General features: G+C 37.5%; 1 protein-coding gene across 12 annotated transcripts in view; it reads left to right on the top strand.

Moving 5' to 3' along the window:
• The window catches only part of EVC2 (EvC ciliary complex subunit 2), a 61227-nt gene that overhangs the window by 10053 nt on the left and 33281 nt on the right, over positions 1–17893 (top strand). For 5 of the 12 annotated variants that reach the window (XM_059845187.1, XM_059845186.1, XM_059845188.1 and 2 more), the window contains exons 4-9: positions 1–66; positions 3832–4018; positions 5703–5812; positions 6880–6963; positions 10846–10980; positions 12414–12565. In XM_059845187.1, coding sequence (XP_059701170.1) covers positions 1–66; positions 3832–4018; positions 5703–5812; positions 6880–6963; positions 10846–10980; positions 12414–12565 — 734 coding nt within the window. Of the gene's footprint in view, positions 67–761; positions 884–909; positions 1199–3831; positions 4019–5702; positions 5813–6879; positions 6964–10845; positions 10981–12413; positions 12566–17893 lie in introns of those variants that run through there. The other 7 variants (XM_059845191.1, XM_059845196.1, XM_059845189.1 and 4 more) reach the window with 5 other exon arrangements.

The raw sequence follows: 17893 nt of genomic DNA, 5'->3' as shown, positions 1-17893 counted from the left end.
CCTGAAGATGTGTCCAATATGTCAGTGTCTTCTGAATTTGGAGTAACCCTTCAGAAATGTGGCATGGTAAGTTTTCTTACATTTCGATTGTTGGTAGGAAGTTTGTGCCCAAATGACCTTTAAAAAGTGGGAACCTGATTGTGCCCATGCTGAGTTTTTGGGAGTGTGTGCATTTTCATGTTACAATGGTCCCACTCTCTGAGAGGCACTGTTTTGCCATGTTGATTCAAAACAGAAGTCAGTGAAATCTCTCAGGCTTCAGGGCATTTTGGATTGTGGTTCAGGTAAAAATCTGACTGTCACTTTCTTGAACTGCAAATGGGCAAATCCCAGTGAACTCCAGAGTAACCAGCCAAGAGGCTGGGTAGAGATAGACAAATTTTACAAGATGAGATAAACCTTCTGAGATATTCTCCTGGCCCAGCCATGGGTGCCCTACCTGGGTCAGGTGTGGACTTCTTTTGAAGGATGAAGCACTGACCCCTGTGTTGCCCATTGTGTGTTTGGGCATCCTAACAATCATAGCAAATCTATTGTGTCATAGAATATTCAGTGGGACTCACCTGCATCACAGTATTTAATGGAAAAAGGTTTCATTTGACTTATGTAAATGCTTGTAAGGAGCAAAGATAAGGAAATTTTTTTAACTTCCCATTGTATTTTTACTAGACTGTTATTTTTCCTTTCTTTTTTTTTTTCCCCTTTTTTATTTTCCCTTTCTTTGCACTCAGTGAAGCAGGTATGAATTTTTATAATTACAGTCAGTTCATCTTGGGTGTCTCCTGGAGAGAGAGAGAACACATCCAACTTTAGGACCAATCCGAATTCAGCCACTGAAATGGTGCCTATGAGGGGAGAGGATTCAGTAACCAGTACAGAAGAGGTGACATTATAACCTTCACCAGATCAGCTGTGTAGAGAAGAATGAATATGCATCACATCTCATGGTGCTAATTACCTCTAATGTTATTGAAATGGCAGCATATCTTGATTAATGAGGCTGAATCGGAAGCATTTCAGACATAAAAGTAGTAACACAGAATCTTCTGCTTTTCTATCTGTGGATCCCCAGTTTTTATACCAAAGCCTTTCAGGAACAGGCTTTGAAACAGTCCCATGTTGTTTTTTCTGCTGTTTACAACATAGCCTTGCACAGGCTCATTAAAAGCTGCAAAATAATTGCTGTAGGAGATTAAAGGTAATCTGTTGTAGATGCTGTCTTTATCAGAAAATACTTTTGTAGTGCTATTAGTTGTAAATTACTGAAAACTATACTATTATATGTGATTGTCTTCTACCTGCAAATACAATTCACATTTCATTTTCCTTGGCTTACATTGTCTTCTGCTTCAGTCCTATTTTGAGTGAATAAATGCTTTCATGCTAAGAGACAGACTGGCCATATGGTGCTCTTTAGCTGTTTTAAATAGAAAAAAGTGAATTTTGCACATTTTCCTCCTCCTGCAATGAGTCGCTCCTCAGAGCATGGAGGTGTCTTATGTTTGCTTCTTGGAATCAGGATCTTAGTGTAGAAATAGCCTTATTGAAACTGAGGTGTTTAAATTTTACCAGTGCTTCCAGCATCCACTGTCTTCCTTCTTTTCAGAAATGTGTTTCTTCAAGAGCTTCATTCCATAGTATGATGTGAACTTTTCTGTAACAGTACTTCAAAGTGACAATAATCCTTAGCAGAGCTGAAATAAATCTTTCAATTTAATTGCTTGTCTTCTAACACTTTTACCTGTCTTGTTTCTTAGTCTCCTAAGTATTCATGCATTGGAGATTATCAATGATCCTGTAATCTTTTTTTCTCCTTTCTTTCCTGCTCTAGTTGTTCTAACTTAGTCCTAACAAGGATCCTCCATTCCTTTCAATTTCTGTGGCAATTCCTTCCTCCTCTCTTTTCTGCTGTCGTGTCTTTCATGCCACTCTCCCAGGTACCTGAAGTGAGATCTCTTGCAGGGGTTAATGACACACATGGGGCACTTTAGCAGCAGAGAGAAAATAGAGTAGGTGCTTATGCATCATCAGTGCCTGCCATTGGGTTTGGTTCCTGTAGTTGCTTGGCAGCCTAACTATCTGCTCCAAAAGCAAGAAAAAACATCTTCAGGCAAATTAGAGGAGCAATTTAAAGAGGGTAACCAGTGGTCACTGATCACTGGTGTAGAGGAGTTCTTTCCAGAAGCAAGCAAACCATACCTATTGCTTGATTCTCATCTGCTCATTTCAGGGGGAAAAAATCTGAATTTTTTCAACCCCTTTGCAATTGAGCTGAGGTCTGATTGCCAGTCAAAAATAAGGAATGAAAAACATGGATTTAATATTAATGAGAAATGGGGTCTGGAGACTTTTTTCTTGTTTCATTTTTATTTTGCTTTTTAAAGCAGGTATCTAGCCTTTGTGATTGCACATGAAATGTTGAGTGGTATCTTGACTGCATCATGCCAGTTCAGAAACCAGGAGAGAGAAAATCTGACAAATATAACACATTTTTGATACTTGATGATTTTAACTCTCAGAAGTTGGGATATAACTCACGATGTACAAGCATATGATATTGGCAATGGTTTCCTCAGAAAGATAACAAAGCCTATTTTTAAACATGCATTAATACATACATGCATTTTATGCATGCATTAATACATACATTTTTATACATTGCTTGCAGCTTTTAATACAATAAATAGTTGGGAATTTTGTCCCTTAATTTCTAAAAATGTCATCTGGTTCTATGCTGAATTAGTTTGAAATGCAGAGATCAGTGCACAATGAGACCATAGGTGTATGAATTGAACCCTATGGACACCATGAACTCTGGTGTGATTTCTGAAGTCTATCACAATTCATATTTTTGGAACTCATTTTTTGTGGGGACTGCTTTATTATTTTTTATTTTCTGGTGTCCAGATACAGTGTAGACATTTCCTTAAAAGGAAGATCTAAAAAGGTAAAAGTTCAGCCTGAATCATAATTCTGTCAGTTCAAGGACTGTTAATTTAGTGTCATTATTTGACACGAAACTTCATAAATCATCATGAATATACTAGAGATCACCATATTATTTTAGATCCTATAAAGATTTAGACAATTTTGGTTTAGTATGAGTTACAGAGGAAGGCAGTTTGGAAGGTGAGAGGTCAGTAAGCAACTCTGCTCAGAATAATTTAATTTAGAGGGTATAATTGCTCAATGAGACTCAAGGGCTTAATGGAATAAATAAATAAAATCACATGAGTGCATGCTGCTAGAGATTGGTGATTAGTGTATGACCGTCACTGCTAATTGGAAGCAGAGCCATGAACTCCCAAGTTCACTGGGGGCTCCATCTGCCCTCACGTGGGAAGGGCAAGTCAAGACAGCCTGTGTCCTTCAGAGAATGGGGTTGCTGTGAAAGAAAGGAAAATAGAGACCAAAACTGCATGGAGAGAATTATTTTGCAGTGATGACACTTGGAAAAGAAGCATCCTTGTGGTACAAATTTAAGAATTTTCCAAACTCTGGTTATAAAGTTATGATCCAGTTTTGTGTTGTGTGCAGTATCATGGAGATATTCAGAATTTGATTACACTTCTGGTCCTGTATGAGCTGAGTTTCCACCTTCTGGCTTTCTGCCACTGTCTCCAAGCAACAGTTTGACGTACCAAAGATTAAAATCTCACTGGGAATGTGAGATCAAACTGAGTGTAGTTTCATTTGCAGATCACTCAGAATACCTTCAAAAAATGTTTGCTCATATAATGAAGTTTTGTTTGTAATCAAGGCTATGAATTTTACTGTTAAGATGTACATACAGCCATCTTGCTCCATTAATACTAATGTTTCTGATTTCAGGTGGATGTTGAACATGACCCTCAAACTGCATATATTACACTTGTGATTAATAACACCAACACATTGCTGTCAACAAACATCACAGATCTTGTCCTCATGGACAACATCACTGGACTACATGTTCAAAAAACCAGTGGGAATAAGACCACAAATGGCATACAGATTTACAGGAAAAGTGTCTTGCAAGGTAACAAAATCTGCAATAAAATACCCCTCATAACACATATGAGTGCATCTGTTAAAATCACAGTATTTATTGATTTAATTAGTTATAATGGTGTAAATTATATGATTATCAGTTAATACAAGTGAAAAAGTCTAGGAAAGGTTTTAGGCTGCAGTTTCCAATTTTGTCAGGTCACTCTTAACTGTTTTGACTCCCACCTTTGGACTGCTTCCAGTCTTCCAGGCACAGAACTGAGCCTCCTTTACTTTGTAAAAGTTGCCATCAAAAATGAAAGACAGTATTTCACAATTGTATTTGTTAATTTTGGATATTTCTAAAAATTTCTGCAAAAGGCATTTTAATCATATTTTGAGGCATTTTTAGCCAAGTGTAGCAGCTCAGCTTGTTCAGGTATTGAGGTGCATTGGAATTGCAAAAGGCCATACAAACGGGGAAGATGATTCACCAGAAATAAGGCAGCTCTTCTTAGTATGGGTTTTCTCCAAACTGAACAAATTATAAAGTCAAAGCAAGTAATGGAGAAATAATCCTCTTCCAGTTGTGAAGTCACTTTGTTCCTTTTCTAATTGGTAGCAGTTTAATCAGTGCACATGCATTAAATTTTATCTTTCTTGATTTCTTAATCTCCTTTTTCCTAATCACAAACATGTCAAAAATTAGCAGCTTGCTTTTGGGAGTCACAACATTTCTCCAGGAGCTTCAGAAGTGTTCACTGATTCCTGTTTATGATGGAAGTATCTCTGGTTATGATAGTTTTATGGTGAAAGATTTCCACGTAGAAAAGGGAAATTAGTAGACCTGGGGCTGCTCTATGAATGTAATTGGATAGCCAAACTCCATTTCTTTTTACAGCAGTATGAGCAATGGTTGCAGGACTGGTCTTTTTGGAAATGTGAAGGAATTGCTGGCTTTCCACGGAGATTTCCTGGAAACAATTATCCCTGAAAAAGAATAGAAAAATGGCTTTCGTATCTGATCATAGTAAGCCAATTTGGAGCAGCTACATAATTTATTTATAATTACTGAAGCTGGAGTTGAAGCCACCTTTTCCAAACAAATCAGTATGAAAAATACTGAACCAGAAAAAAATCCAGAAGACCAGATTTCTGCATAGTTTGAAGTTTGGTCATTACTATATTAGTCCTGAAGTCAGCCCATACCTTGCCACGGGGGCTGAACAGAAAGGCTCTGTCTACACTGGCCTATGTACAGTCATGCTCAGTGTTGGCCATAATAGTTTTTCCATACATAAGTACATTGTGAATGAAAATTCACCTGAATTCTGTCAGATTTCTCTTTGGTTTCAACAAGGGGAGAATCAACAAGTTAGTGGTTAAAATGTAGGCCGTCCATTTTATAACAAAAATATTTTAAAATTATCTCATGTGATTTTCGGTATCAAAAAATTATGCTTTTGGGTAGGTCGGGGCATCATTTAATGCAGTTTCCAGATCCTGGGCTGAATTTGCTTGAATTCTTAGAGGCAGCAGATATTAAAGGTGTTGCTGAGCTCAGGTGGCCATGAACTGTCTACTCTGGATGTGTGACATCTGCTGTGTCAGAAAGGAAAAGCTCCAGTGCTGTCCCAACGGTTTCTTTTGTCCCAAGGGTTTCTGATTCCCCAGGGATTTTTGAGAAATTTTTGTGGAAGAAAGCAAATCTCTCCATATCCCTGTTTTAATAGGTGGAGAACACTTTGCAATCAACTACTCTGCACTTCTTGATGCAGAAGAAATGTGGCATGGCAGGGTCTTGACACTGCCTGCAAAGCTAACTTTCAGGAGTTCATCACAGGTATTTTATTCACAATTTTATTCTGCTCTTCGCAAGTTTTGTAAAAACACCAGTCTCCAAGGTGGTTCCTGCCTGCCTAAACAATGAGGCCATCATGTAATGAAATTAAACTCTTCAGCTCTCTGATTGTTTACTGTGAATTTATAAATGCATTAATTATTCTTTATAGCTTAAAAAGTCCTAGACCTCCTTAAGTATTTTTGTGTGTTGTCTTGTAGCCTTTCTTTATACTTTTCATATATCTCTCCAGTTTATTAATCTGTCCCACAAATAAATGTCTCACATACTTACATGCGTATTCCTGAAGTCTCAGAGAGATGGAAAGTTTTGCCATGTTTTTATAATAAAATAATTTATTTTAAGTGAAAAACAAGTTGCAGCAAAGGAAAAGCTTCCTTGCTCATAAGAAAGACACCTTTTAGTGTAAGACTTTTCTGTGTCTGAAAGATTTTTGAGAGAAGCTGAGAAATCTCCATCCTTGCTGATTTTGAGAACTCTGTTCCATCAGGCTCTGAAACAACTGGTTCTGATACTGGAATCAGCCTGGCTTTGAGTAGGAGACAGGACAAGTGGTTTCTGCCAAAGTAAAATTTTTCAATCCTTTAATATGGCTTGATGGTTTTTCTCTGGTTTTCATAATTACATGTAATTATAACCTGCAGATGTGTTTTCATTTCACTTGCCTTTCTCCTTGGTTTTGGAGGAAGAGGTGTTCCATATGTATGGGAGTGGTACTAGAGTGGTGGAAAGGAAAACTTTAAAAAACAGGGCATGGTAAAAGTAGAGATTTATGTACTGACTGTGGCTTCTGTTCTGTGCATTCTTAGTCAACCCAGATTTTATAGGCAAAGAAAAATGTAATACTTTGTGCATTGGGATATGGGGAGTGAATCCTGCAGAGCAGCTGCTTCCATGTCTTTTAGTGTTACCCTGAAGTACACTGCGTTTTTCTATCAGATTTATTTCAGCTTTAAGCTTAATGAGAAGTATAGCCAATCTTCTAAGGAGAGGCTTTTCTAGAAACTCTAGGCTTTTTGCCAGTGCATTCTGCTTTTTTTTTAATACAGGTAATGTTTTATATCTCTCAGAATAAAACACATCTCGTATCATTGACAGCATCACTTACCATAACAGAAGAAGAAAGGACCAAGGTAAATTCTATGATTTGGTATTACATTGACTCTCCTGCTTATACTTCTGGACATTGTAAAGTAAATCCTAGGAGCTAAGGATGCACTTGTGTACTTGTGTCTCATCACTCAGCTATTGGCTAGTAATCATACACAGGTTCTGCCTTCTCAGATTTTAAGAGGAAGAAAACAGCATAAGGGGTCTTCTTAAACTGCAATATTTAGTATGGAAAATCTAAAAATGCCATAATGCTCTTTGCCATGTTCTTTCATTTGAAGAATCATCCAGGCATAGGAAACTGTGATGAGCATTATGCTCACCTGCTGCTGTGCCTAACCACCATGAGAAAGCTTTTTGTTTTTCCAAAAGGGTAAAAGTATCCTCCACCTGTTGAGAAAAGGTTTCTGTATGATGCTGATACTCAAGCCAGACAAATAAAACTCTGGAAAGAGTGGCATAGTTTATGCTTCCTTTCATTTTTTAACTAGTAATTCTTCCAATATGACTTTCTGTTCTTGGCTTCTGAAGTAGTTCTGAATTGTAGTTTTTAACAGGCCAAATAAACCTTCAAAATTACATTGATTGCAGCACTATTATTCTTTTAGATAGTTTTTTTATTAAAAAACTCTCTACTTCATCCCTCAGTTTCATTGCTAGAGTAATCCCTTCCCCAAACTTGTTTCTTTCCCCCAGCCTCTCATTAATTTGACAGGCTGCTGTTGCAAGGGGTCGTTTTTAAAGAAGCTTTGGCTTGGTTGGTAAGAGTGCTGGGATTATTTGTCTTCAGGCAGAAGCAAACAGTTTGTTTCACCATAGAACATTTTTGCCATGGTTGTGCATGTGGATAGGGCTTGCCTGAATAGGTCCTGAGGACTAGACCACTCATTCCTTCCATGGACCTGTCCCATGAGTTTCTCTCTGCCTTTAGAATAAGTAATCTGTTTGGTGATTGGGCACAGGGGCCTCTTGTTCCAGTATTCTCTTCTGCTGGCATCTCTGCCTTCTCAGTTTTTATTATTGTAATAGATAACATGTCCAGACGTGGCTTTCTTGTAATTGAAGATCAAGTGCCCATTCTGTTAAAATGAAAGCCATGATTAAACATGATATGAACTAAAACTATACAAAAGCTAGAGAACTCATAGTCCCTGGATAAAGATCTAGTAATATTTATAAGGATTGGACATTTTTATAGCTAAGAATTACAAATAGACTTGCCATAAATCTATTTTTTTGGAAACTCTTAGAGGTGTAAACCATGAGGTAGCTGACTGGGTTAGAAAAATAACCTCATGAATGTTTTTTGTAAAATTTGGTGTGAATTGATCTGCAGCAGTTGCTGATGTCTTAAGCCAAGACTGTAAGCTACATTGGTCTCAACTGACCATGAAAATTTCTGCAATCTGTTATTATACATAAAACCTTTTTACTGTGCTTATTATTTTTTTCCAATTTGAACTTGATAGTTAGACCTCAAAAAGTTCTTGTGAGCTATTCCATAGGTGGGTAAAATTAGCTCAGCTGCATTTGAACTTAGTAAATGAACAGGCTTTGTAACTAAAACGTGTGGTAAAGATGTGTGGAAAATACTGTAAATTTTTGAAAAGTAAAACTTAGAAATTATTTAACACATCATGTTTCACTTGCATGATATTTGACTTTGGGCTGTGGCCAAGCATAAGGTGTTTTGGAATGAAACCAGTTTGTGCAAGGAAATTAGGATTAGCTGGAGAAGGTGTGATATATTTTATTTCCTTCATATTGTCAGCTGTCATAAATGCTCTCCATCTCAGATTTATTTATTAAAAGTAATTATTTAAGCCTGTTCCTGCATATGTTAAAGTCAATGCACATATGTGACTAAGTGGACAGTATTTGAATGACAAGTGAAGAATTAATTGTGTAGTCATGACAGTGTCATGCTACATTGGTCCCATCAGCTTTCACAAGATTTGTTTTAACACTTAGATACTATGCTGTTCTTTAAAGTTTCACAAACCCTTTCTCTTCTGTGCCACTGGAAGAAAGTGCTTGCTTGCCTGGAACAAGGTAATTTTGTGGGTTATGGAAAAATAAGAGTATTGCTCATCTGAGTGTCCATGCCCCATGTCATCCCACAGTGCTTCAGGACCTGTCATTACTTTGTGCCTCTGCCCTTGGCTGGGGGAGTTTGATGCTGAACGGGACACTGGTGAAAAGGGAATTTCTCCCATCTAAGCCTGTTGCATGGGAGAGATGATAATAATTCCTTTACACTGATTTTCATGAGGTTTGCTTCCCTCAGCATCATGCAAAGCAGTGGGAGCATATCAGTCCTTGAAAGAATCTTGGGCCTCTAATGCCTCTTCCCACTGCTGGGATGGCTTTGGAGGTTGGCTTCAGGAATGGCTTTTGAGGCCTGCCGATGTTTCTGTGGTTTGAAGGTCATTCTGTAGCCAGCACTGGTATTGACTTGAGCCAGGGCTCTGGCACCTCCCCTGCACCATCTGCTGTGGTACTTTCAGATGGCATTAAGCACCTGCTGTGTTCTGCTTGGACTGACAGCTCCCCCAAAGACATGGACTGTCCTTCCAGAGCCCATTTCTTTAAGTATAAAAGCACAGACAAAACTGCCTTCCCTCATGCAGACTTACTCTCCCACCATGGGTCTCACCGGTTACTTAGAAAGCACAGAGTCATTCCATAGCCAGTGGTTTTTCTTCACCAAAAGAAATGCAGCTTCTTAAGCAGCTTCTTTCCAGCTTCACTGAATCCATAGCCTCACCAGATTCTTGCTTTCCCCAGAAGTCTAGAGAGATCCTTAAATTTCACAGAGTGCATGGAAATTAGACAAATGTAAATGGGTTCAGACAAAATGATGAGTGGTTTCAAAGCAGCTTTTTTCCCCTAAGTATTATCTGTGGCATCTCCTGTTCCCTGAAAGTAGAGGGATCTCAGTCAGAGTCCTGATGTGACAGAGGTGTCAAATTGCAATAAATTATATTCAAATTGTAGGCCATGTTTGAATATCATTTCCTATGCAGAATTATCGTTGACTCTGTGGAATGCTGTCAGGTTTCTGTTCCAAGAAAAAACCAAACCCAGCTTGCAAGCAGCATGTTAATTATTTACAGTTCCTAGCCCCAGCAGAATGATCAGTGGTGAAACATTATACTAATAGCTGTGCTATGTTTTTCATTGAAAGATCTCATAGAACTAAACAAACACTGAATTAACTTTTGCTACATAGAGCATGAAGTAAAAATTAATTTTTAATGCAATTCAATTTAAAGATTAAGTTAAGAGCTAAAGTGAAAGGTCTAAAAAATTGTTTGAGGCTCATGGTTCTGCCAGCCTTTTCTGACTCAGGCTAATGGAGAAGCTGCAAGGTTGCATCCAGATTGGGTGGGTGTCAGTTGTATTTTTATTCTGAACTCATATTAGTACTTTCGCCCTATGGTTTTTACTCAGTTTCATTGAATTAAGAAATGACCATTAATTAAAGTAGCCAACATCTGACTGACTTTCCAGAGCCTATGAGCAACATCAAATGCCAGAAATTTCAATGAGACTTCTTAGGAGAGTGGCAGCTTTGGAAAATAGTCTATTAAGTGCGGGGCATCCAAAAGTCAAAGCAAAAAAATATAGTCTGTGGGGTTCTCTTGCTTGAATTACACAGGAATTTGGACAAGGTGAACATAGCAAACTGTGCTGACTTGGAAACCTATAGAAAATACAGACTTGTTTGAAAATATTCATCAAAATGTAGTAATAACATAGAGCTGAGAAATCCTGAAGTTGTGTGAAGCCATTTAAAAATAATTTACAGTTTGCTTACAGTTTCAGTGTTTCAATTACAGTTATGATCTGACCTTTTTACATACTAAAAATAACATTTTAATTAAATGATCTTTTAATTTCAGATTTTATACAGCCATGCCATCAGTGCTTCAGCATTCTTCATTGCTTTTTTTGTTTCCCTTATGTTGACATGTGCTGTCTTTTTCATCATTTACCGGACCCAAATATTAAAATGGAGTTTCTGTAGTAAAAACCAGGTGAGTTGTACTGTCTGTCAGGGTAGGTTATTTAATTTTTTTCACTGATCATATGTGATGATATAACTTGCTAAGATTATCTAAAGAGTTTTTGAAGATGAACAAGAAGCTACCAAGTGATGGATTTGGCTCACAGGTAATGTAATCCCTACACCCTCTAAACTTAAGTGCAGTCAGGTTTAGAGGTGAGTGTAAGAATGATACCCTTATCAAAAAAAACTGCTGCCAGTACCTGGATATTGGCTCTAGATCAGAAGGGGATTACACTTTGCCTGTTCATGTCTTTCCATATTCCTCTCTTCCTCCCCTCCATTACTCAGAATAAAAAGCAGAATGTCTCTGGGTTATTTTGAACAGAGCAACTTTGGTGCAAATTTTTTTTCTGATTATCAGGAATATGGATTTGAGTTTTGGTCTTAGTTTCTTCAATGTGCAATAATATCTTCAGTGATTAAGCAAAACAGATGGGATTGAAGGTAAAGTATTTTCATTGTACTGTGCCATTTTTAAGTATTTCAGTATATATTGCACCAGAGAAAGAAAATACAGAATCTGATAGATATTAATGAAGTTGGTGCAATTCCAGCCATTCCTATTATTATTTTTGTATTTATGTTAAGTATAACACCTTCATTGGGAGGGAGCTACAGACCTTAGTGAGACTATTACAGTGATTGGTGCAGTCCTAAAGAGAGGTGTGCTGAGAGCTTTGAACCCCTTGTCTGCTGAAAGGGTGGTGGATCTCTCATCCCTCTGGACTAACCAGAGTAGCTCACAAATCACTTACAGCCTTTCTGCTGTTGAAAATTACACCATCAGTAACTTTTATTTATTTTAGGTCTGAAAAATGAATCTCTTTCAATGAAAAGGATGTGACTTGTTTCCTTTTACAAAAGAAATAGAGATAATGAATTAGTAAATAAGGTCCAGCTTGGTCTAGCAGCAAATATTTATAGTGGGGTTTTTACACAATATTACTAGCCCTCAGTCTGAAGTCTCTGTGAAGTGAGTCACTTCCATCATGGATAGGATTCATTTTTCCATGTTGTTCACCTAATAATACTGTAATGTTGCCATATGTAATTTGTATACCATGGCAATTTTTAAAAAAAATACCTAGAAAGTTTGAACTGGAAGACAACTTCCTAGATGACTTTCACAAGTATTCTGTGTTCTCCATTTCTTAATCTGTATTCCAGATCAGTTCTATACAAAAAAGATCAGTCTGAAATAAAAGTAGTACATTTGATTTCAGATACATATCTGAATTGCACAACCTCTTTCTACTCTTTCCAGCTTTACAGTTTGATTATAAGTAGAAACCTTCTCACCTAGAGTTAAACTGAAATAAAATTAGATCAGACACTCATTATACATTTTTTTTATAATCTAAAGTTTGCTACTTTTTCTCCTTTTTTTTTTCCTTTTTTTAGGAGATACAGCCTGATCTAAGCCAAAATCACAAACTGGAGCATTCTCAGTTTAATTCAGGTGATCTCTTTAGTGAAGATATAATTATGAATGACCAAATCATTGATATTCTGTCCTTTGAAGAACCTGGGAACATGCATCAGGCTTTAGAAGAGTAAGAATTCACTGCTATTACATCACATTTATTATTTTTATCATCAGCCAAACCTTTGAATATGTTTTGAGGATCTCTTCTTTACTGTTTTTTTTTTTAATAGTATTTGTTTACACATATTACTGAACTACCTTATGTTTTTTGAACTGTTTTAGACAATCATCTATGGGAAGGGAAAGCCATCATATTTCATATTGATTCATTTGTAGAAGTCACAACACCATCTAGGCCTTAGACATGCAAGTTTCCAGTCCAAATAAACACCCTGCTTTATCTCTCTGTGTTTCACTATGTGAAAGGAAACTTCTTGGTGTGCAAGAAAATGTTGAAACACAGTATTCTACTATTGCTTAACACATTCTTCTTTCAAAAGGGTGGCTTTTGTCCTAGAAAAGAGAGCCCCTCCTGAGTGCCAGCATTATTGTTCAGCAGTGTATTTTGAAAACAGCTGGATTAGAGTCTAAGGTGTGACAGTTTGTAGTGCTGCCAGAAAGATACTGTGTACCTGTGATTGCTAGGACCACTTGCTAGAGCACAGAAACACTCCTGGTACTGTTGAAAGGCTTTTTGACAGAAACATGCTACTGCTAAAGGTCATCTGTTCTTCAGCTGAATTTTATAAAAAAGTCTTATGTGAGGATGAGCAAATGTTGTTTATGCAGTCATATCATTACCTCCTGGTAAGTGAGGTTAAAGGCAGTATTATGCAACCATAAAATCTGTAGAAGCTGAAAAGTTACAGGACCATGGATGGAATTTTCTTTCTTGAAGGGTAACTAATAGCATTATTATTTTCTGCCTTTCCCTGATAATTGGGAACTTATCTCTATAAATTGCACATTGGTTCTTGCTTTTATAACTGTATAGCAACTCAGGTTTTGAGAAGGCATATCCGGAGAATAATTTTGTGAATATTTAAAAGAACAGGATCAAAGACTTTTTTAAACTCACTTCAGCATTAATTTATTTCAGGGATAGTTAGTATCTAGCTAGGTTGAAAAAAATTGCTGGGCTATTTTCAGATACATTATGGATTAGAAAGGTAAATATTCTTGCAGACCTTTCTAAAGGTTTATTTTTATAACAGGTTTATTTCTAAACCTATAAAACAGGATTTGTAACCTTGTTTGAATATGTGTCCAAAGGCTGAAGTTTTTTAATGTTTTTATGAAGTTAGTGCATATATCTCTTGCTTCCTTTTCCTTCCTCAGTTTCTGTTTTGTTTACCTCTAAAGAGATAGAGCATTGCAGTGAAAAAAGTAGATGCCCATTAGTCAACACTCACTAACCTGCTTCACCTTCTAAGCTATCTTTTCCTTTTCCAGGATGAGGTTTAGTAGGTAGACCACAAAGGTATCCAGAGTTACAGTGATTCCTGCTATGAAATATGATTGAGGGGGTGATAGGTGTTTTCAGCCAACCAACATCATCTTGCTTGTATGCTAGCTTGGTAATTCCTTCTGTGTGTTTTGGTGCAGGTATGTTTCATTTTTGTCTCTATGCTTGCCAGCATAATTGATAGCATCCTTTTCATTGCACTCTCATGGTTGGAATCATTCTGGTCTTTCAGATACAAATGACAAAAATACTCTGAAAAGTAAGATCACATGTTGTTTTCTTCTTTGCAATATAAAGCTGTTCTGTCTCTTAAGAAGTGACAGTGTCAAATTGTTTAGGAGATACATCAGGAGCATGTGTTCAATATTTATGGACAGGGACAGCTTTGGAGTGTAGACAGTTTGCAGTGTCAGGAGGATTGGCTAGAGAACAAAATATACTTTTAATGTTTCAGAAGCTTCTTGGTTACTCATTTTGTGAATTTTGTCTTAATAAGACATATCCTTGATGTACATTATGCAGCAAAATAGCTTGGCTTTTATTCTCAGTAGGTTCCTTGCAGTGTGTATTACTGAATATTGGCTTCTGGGCAGTGAGTACTAATGAGGGGAAGAGATATGATTTGGATATTTGACATGCATACTAGAAGATAATGTTCCAAAATGTTGTGGGTCTCTTTCTTTATGTCTGTAGGAGAATATGAAGAAAGCTGAGCAATTTGGGTTTGTGTCCAGTGTGATGAAGCTGGATCATTCTCATAGTCTCAAAAGATACAGATGTGTTAAAGGGAACTTAATTTCTTTAAATGGCTTTTCACTACTACACCTTTTCTTTTTAATCTTCATTTTGTAAGCAGTGCTTCCTTGACTTTGTCAAAGCTTTAGCTGAATATGAACCTGCCTGCTGGTACACAATACATACTGCCAATTATTTTAGTAAATGAGTAATATGTATTGCAGCTGATTTTTTCCTGTGGTAGAGGACACTGAGGCCAATGTACTAGAGAGCAGAATCAAACTGTCTCCAAAAAGCCTTCATAGAAAAATAAAAACTCTTTACCATGATATTAGAAGTTCACTTTTTCTTTTAAAATGCAAATTTCTTGCTGTACATGCCAGTTTGATTTGCTATGGAGCAAATGTTCTGGTTTTTTTAAACCCTGAATTTAAATGGAAAGTAAGAATTAGAGAATTATAGAATCTTCAGGGACTGGAAGTGATCTTAGTGATCCTCTAGACCCAACCCACCCACCATAAGCAAGGACACCTCCCACCAGACTAGGTTGCTCAAGGCCTTGTCCAGCCTGGCTTTGAACACTGCCAGGGATGAGGAATAAATGATCATGTTGTCATAGCACCTAGACTTGACTATTCCTACACAGAAAATGGTGAGAAATAGTTGCATGGTTAGTACCAAAAAAATTATAAGGAGCTAAACTTCTGGTTTTCATAACTTGGAAAGAATGTGATTAAAAGTTTAGAATTTTTGAAGGAAGAGCATATTCAGTACTCTTTTTGTGAAATGTGTACAATGCAGGAATGTAACTAAATAGTAATCATGTTGATATAAGATGCAGTGAATGCTCACGGTATGAACTCCAAACCCTGCATTTCTGGTTCTGTGTTATGAGTGCTGCTAGAAACTTCACAAGTGTGTAAACTATACTTTTTTTTATCAGAGATCAACTGCTTAAGATATGATAGGAGCCTGTAAGACTGGGGAGCTGAAGAAAACAAGTAATTTAAAATTGATAAATGCATATCTGTCTTCAACGTAAAAATGCTGCTTTTCTTTGATGTTGGCTAACTATGAAGTGTTTAGAATTATAAGGGTCATTTCTGCTCTCTACCTGGAACAATTTATCTCATCCAGAAGAGAGTCTTCTTTTGAGAGTTGTGGTGTACCTAATGCTTTATTCCATATAATTTTTAATGAAGATTGATATGTCCTACCATTTCTGTCATCTGAATACTCACCCTGCGTGGATAGATCAGAAGAATCTGAGGAAATCATAGCAGAGTTGGAAGCTCCTCAGGCATTAATGCATAATGCATATAGCAATCATACTTATTTATTATTTTGTTAATATCCAGGCTGAAGTTGGTGTTTTTGAAATCAGTGGTGAAATGTGTGAATGTGTGATGACTTCACCAGAAGCAGAATTGGAATCTTTCATGCACTCTCTTTGCATAGTATCTTTTCTGAGCAAAAGAGTGAAATAACCATTTTCTGAACTGTGTTGCAGCAGCAGTATTATAGGTAGATGTATTTTTTAAATTGATCTTCTGAAGATCGCTGATTTGTCGTATTTCTTATTTTCTGCAAGCAATGCAGAGGTTCTCAGTCTCTTAAGTGCTGTATTTTAAAAATATTTTCTAAACAGATAATTTAATTTAAAGAATTGAAATACTCTCTTATATTGCTGTGGAGAATTAAAGGAATTTGATAGGTGAAACTGCTGCCAGATCTAATGCTTAGACTTTCTATCAGGTTTTCATGAACCTTTGTTTTCTGAGGAGCTTCTGGTCTCTCAGCTCAATTTTTCATCTTTTTCCATTTTTTATTTAATTAATATTTCTTGCCTGTATATCATGAATCCTGTTTTTGTTTTTGTCAGCATTCTGACTTCTGGAAAGCTAAACTTAACCTGTGACTCACCCATGTGAAATCACCCTTAGATAGTCCTTGTGTACCTTTCTTAACAATTTCATTTACTGATCTGCTGTTTGTATTCTCTGTAAGGCTGCTGCATGAGCTGTGCTGAGTTCACTCTTGGCTGTGTAAGTGCTGCAGGACTGATGCATGAACTCCCCCAGTTCAGAGCTGGCTGCAGGCCAGTACAGCTACTGGTGTATCACAGAATATCCTTCAGACCTGTGCTAACATAGCCTGGCAGCAGGCAGGGACCAGGGAAATGCCACACATCCCACTCTGGCACAGGAGTGCCAGAAGAATTTGGGTTTGGGCACTCAGTAGCTGTGGGTGGGTGTTCAGACCTCATGCCATTGCCTCTGCTTCTACTTTAGTGCAGTTTGAATCTCCTGCAGAGGTTTGTGCCTTGTCGTGCTGCAGCTGTGTAAATCCCAGCCCTGAAGTGTTTACAGCCTCTGTTGAGACTGGACCCAGTAGAAGAACATAGAATGTAAAGGAAGGAAAAAAGGAGGGAGGTGTTGAAGGGAGGAAGGTGTGGGGCTACACAGAGAGGTCACATTGACATTCTTTAAGGAACCACCAACAAAGCGCAACGACAAACTAAACAGACAAAAAACCAAAAGACAGCCCAGCTTACTGATACCGTATTACTAATCCCTCAATAAATGGATAATTTGTGAAACAGCACATCAACAGCTTTTGAAGACCTCTAATGCCCATTATGCTCATTGGCTTTCTTTATTTACTGTGACTAAAGCCAGCACGGCAGGAACTGGTTTCTTTGTGATTCTTCTTGTCTTTCTCCATCTTCACTCCTCCAAAGTGTGACTAGGCAACATGGACCATAATGTCTGGATGTTGTCCTCCCATTTCTTTCCTCACTGCAGCTGTCCCATTGTCACTGTGGGTACAGGACATGTGCTGCTTTGGCTATAACAGTGGATGCCACTGGGCTGGGGTACTTGTCTGTCTGTCCTTCCCTCTTTCCATTCTTCTCTCCATCCGGAATTGGTGCAGCTGCTGTGCCTTGGGGCTCTGAGTCACTGCTGAAGTGGAAACAGTGGAGACAAAGTGTCCACAAATGGCTCTAAATTACTTAATTACATCTTTCCAGGAGCCTTGTGTATTTGAAGCAGTACTTTTACAGAAACAGCTACAATAGAGCTCCAGTCTCCTCTGGATACTCTTGTAATCTGTGTGCTACTAATTAGCTGCCACTGGCCGAGGAGAGATGAGCCTTCTGAGAATGACAGGCTTTTCTGTTTTGATGGGAAAATGTTATCAAAGGGGAATTGGTTTAATGCTTCTCTCCTGTTTAGACTTCAGAAAGTTGTGTCA

Source organism: Haemorhous mexicanus, chromosome 4 (assembly GCF_027477595.1).
Source record: "Haemorhous mexicanus isolate bHaeMex1 chromosome 4, bHaeMex1.pri, whole genome shotgun sequence".
NCBI classification, from domain to species: domain Eukaryota; kingdom Metazoa; phylum Chordata; class Aves; order Passeriformes; family Fringillidae; genus Haemorhous; species Haemorhous mexicanus.
The sequence above is the reverse complement of the archived record's forward strand: the minus strand, read 5'-3'. Positions and strand labels throughout refer to the sequence as shown.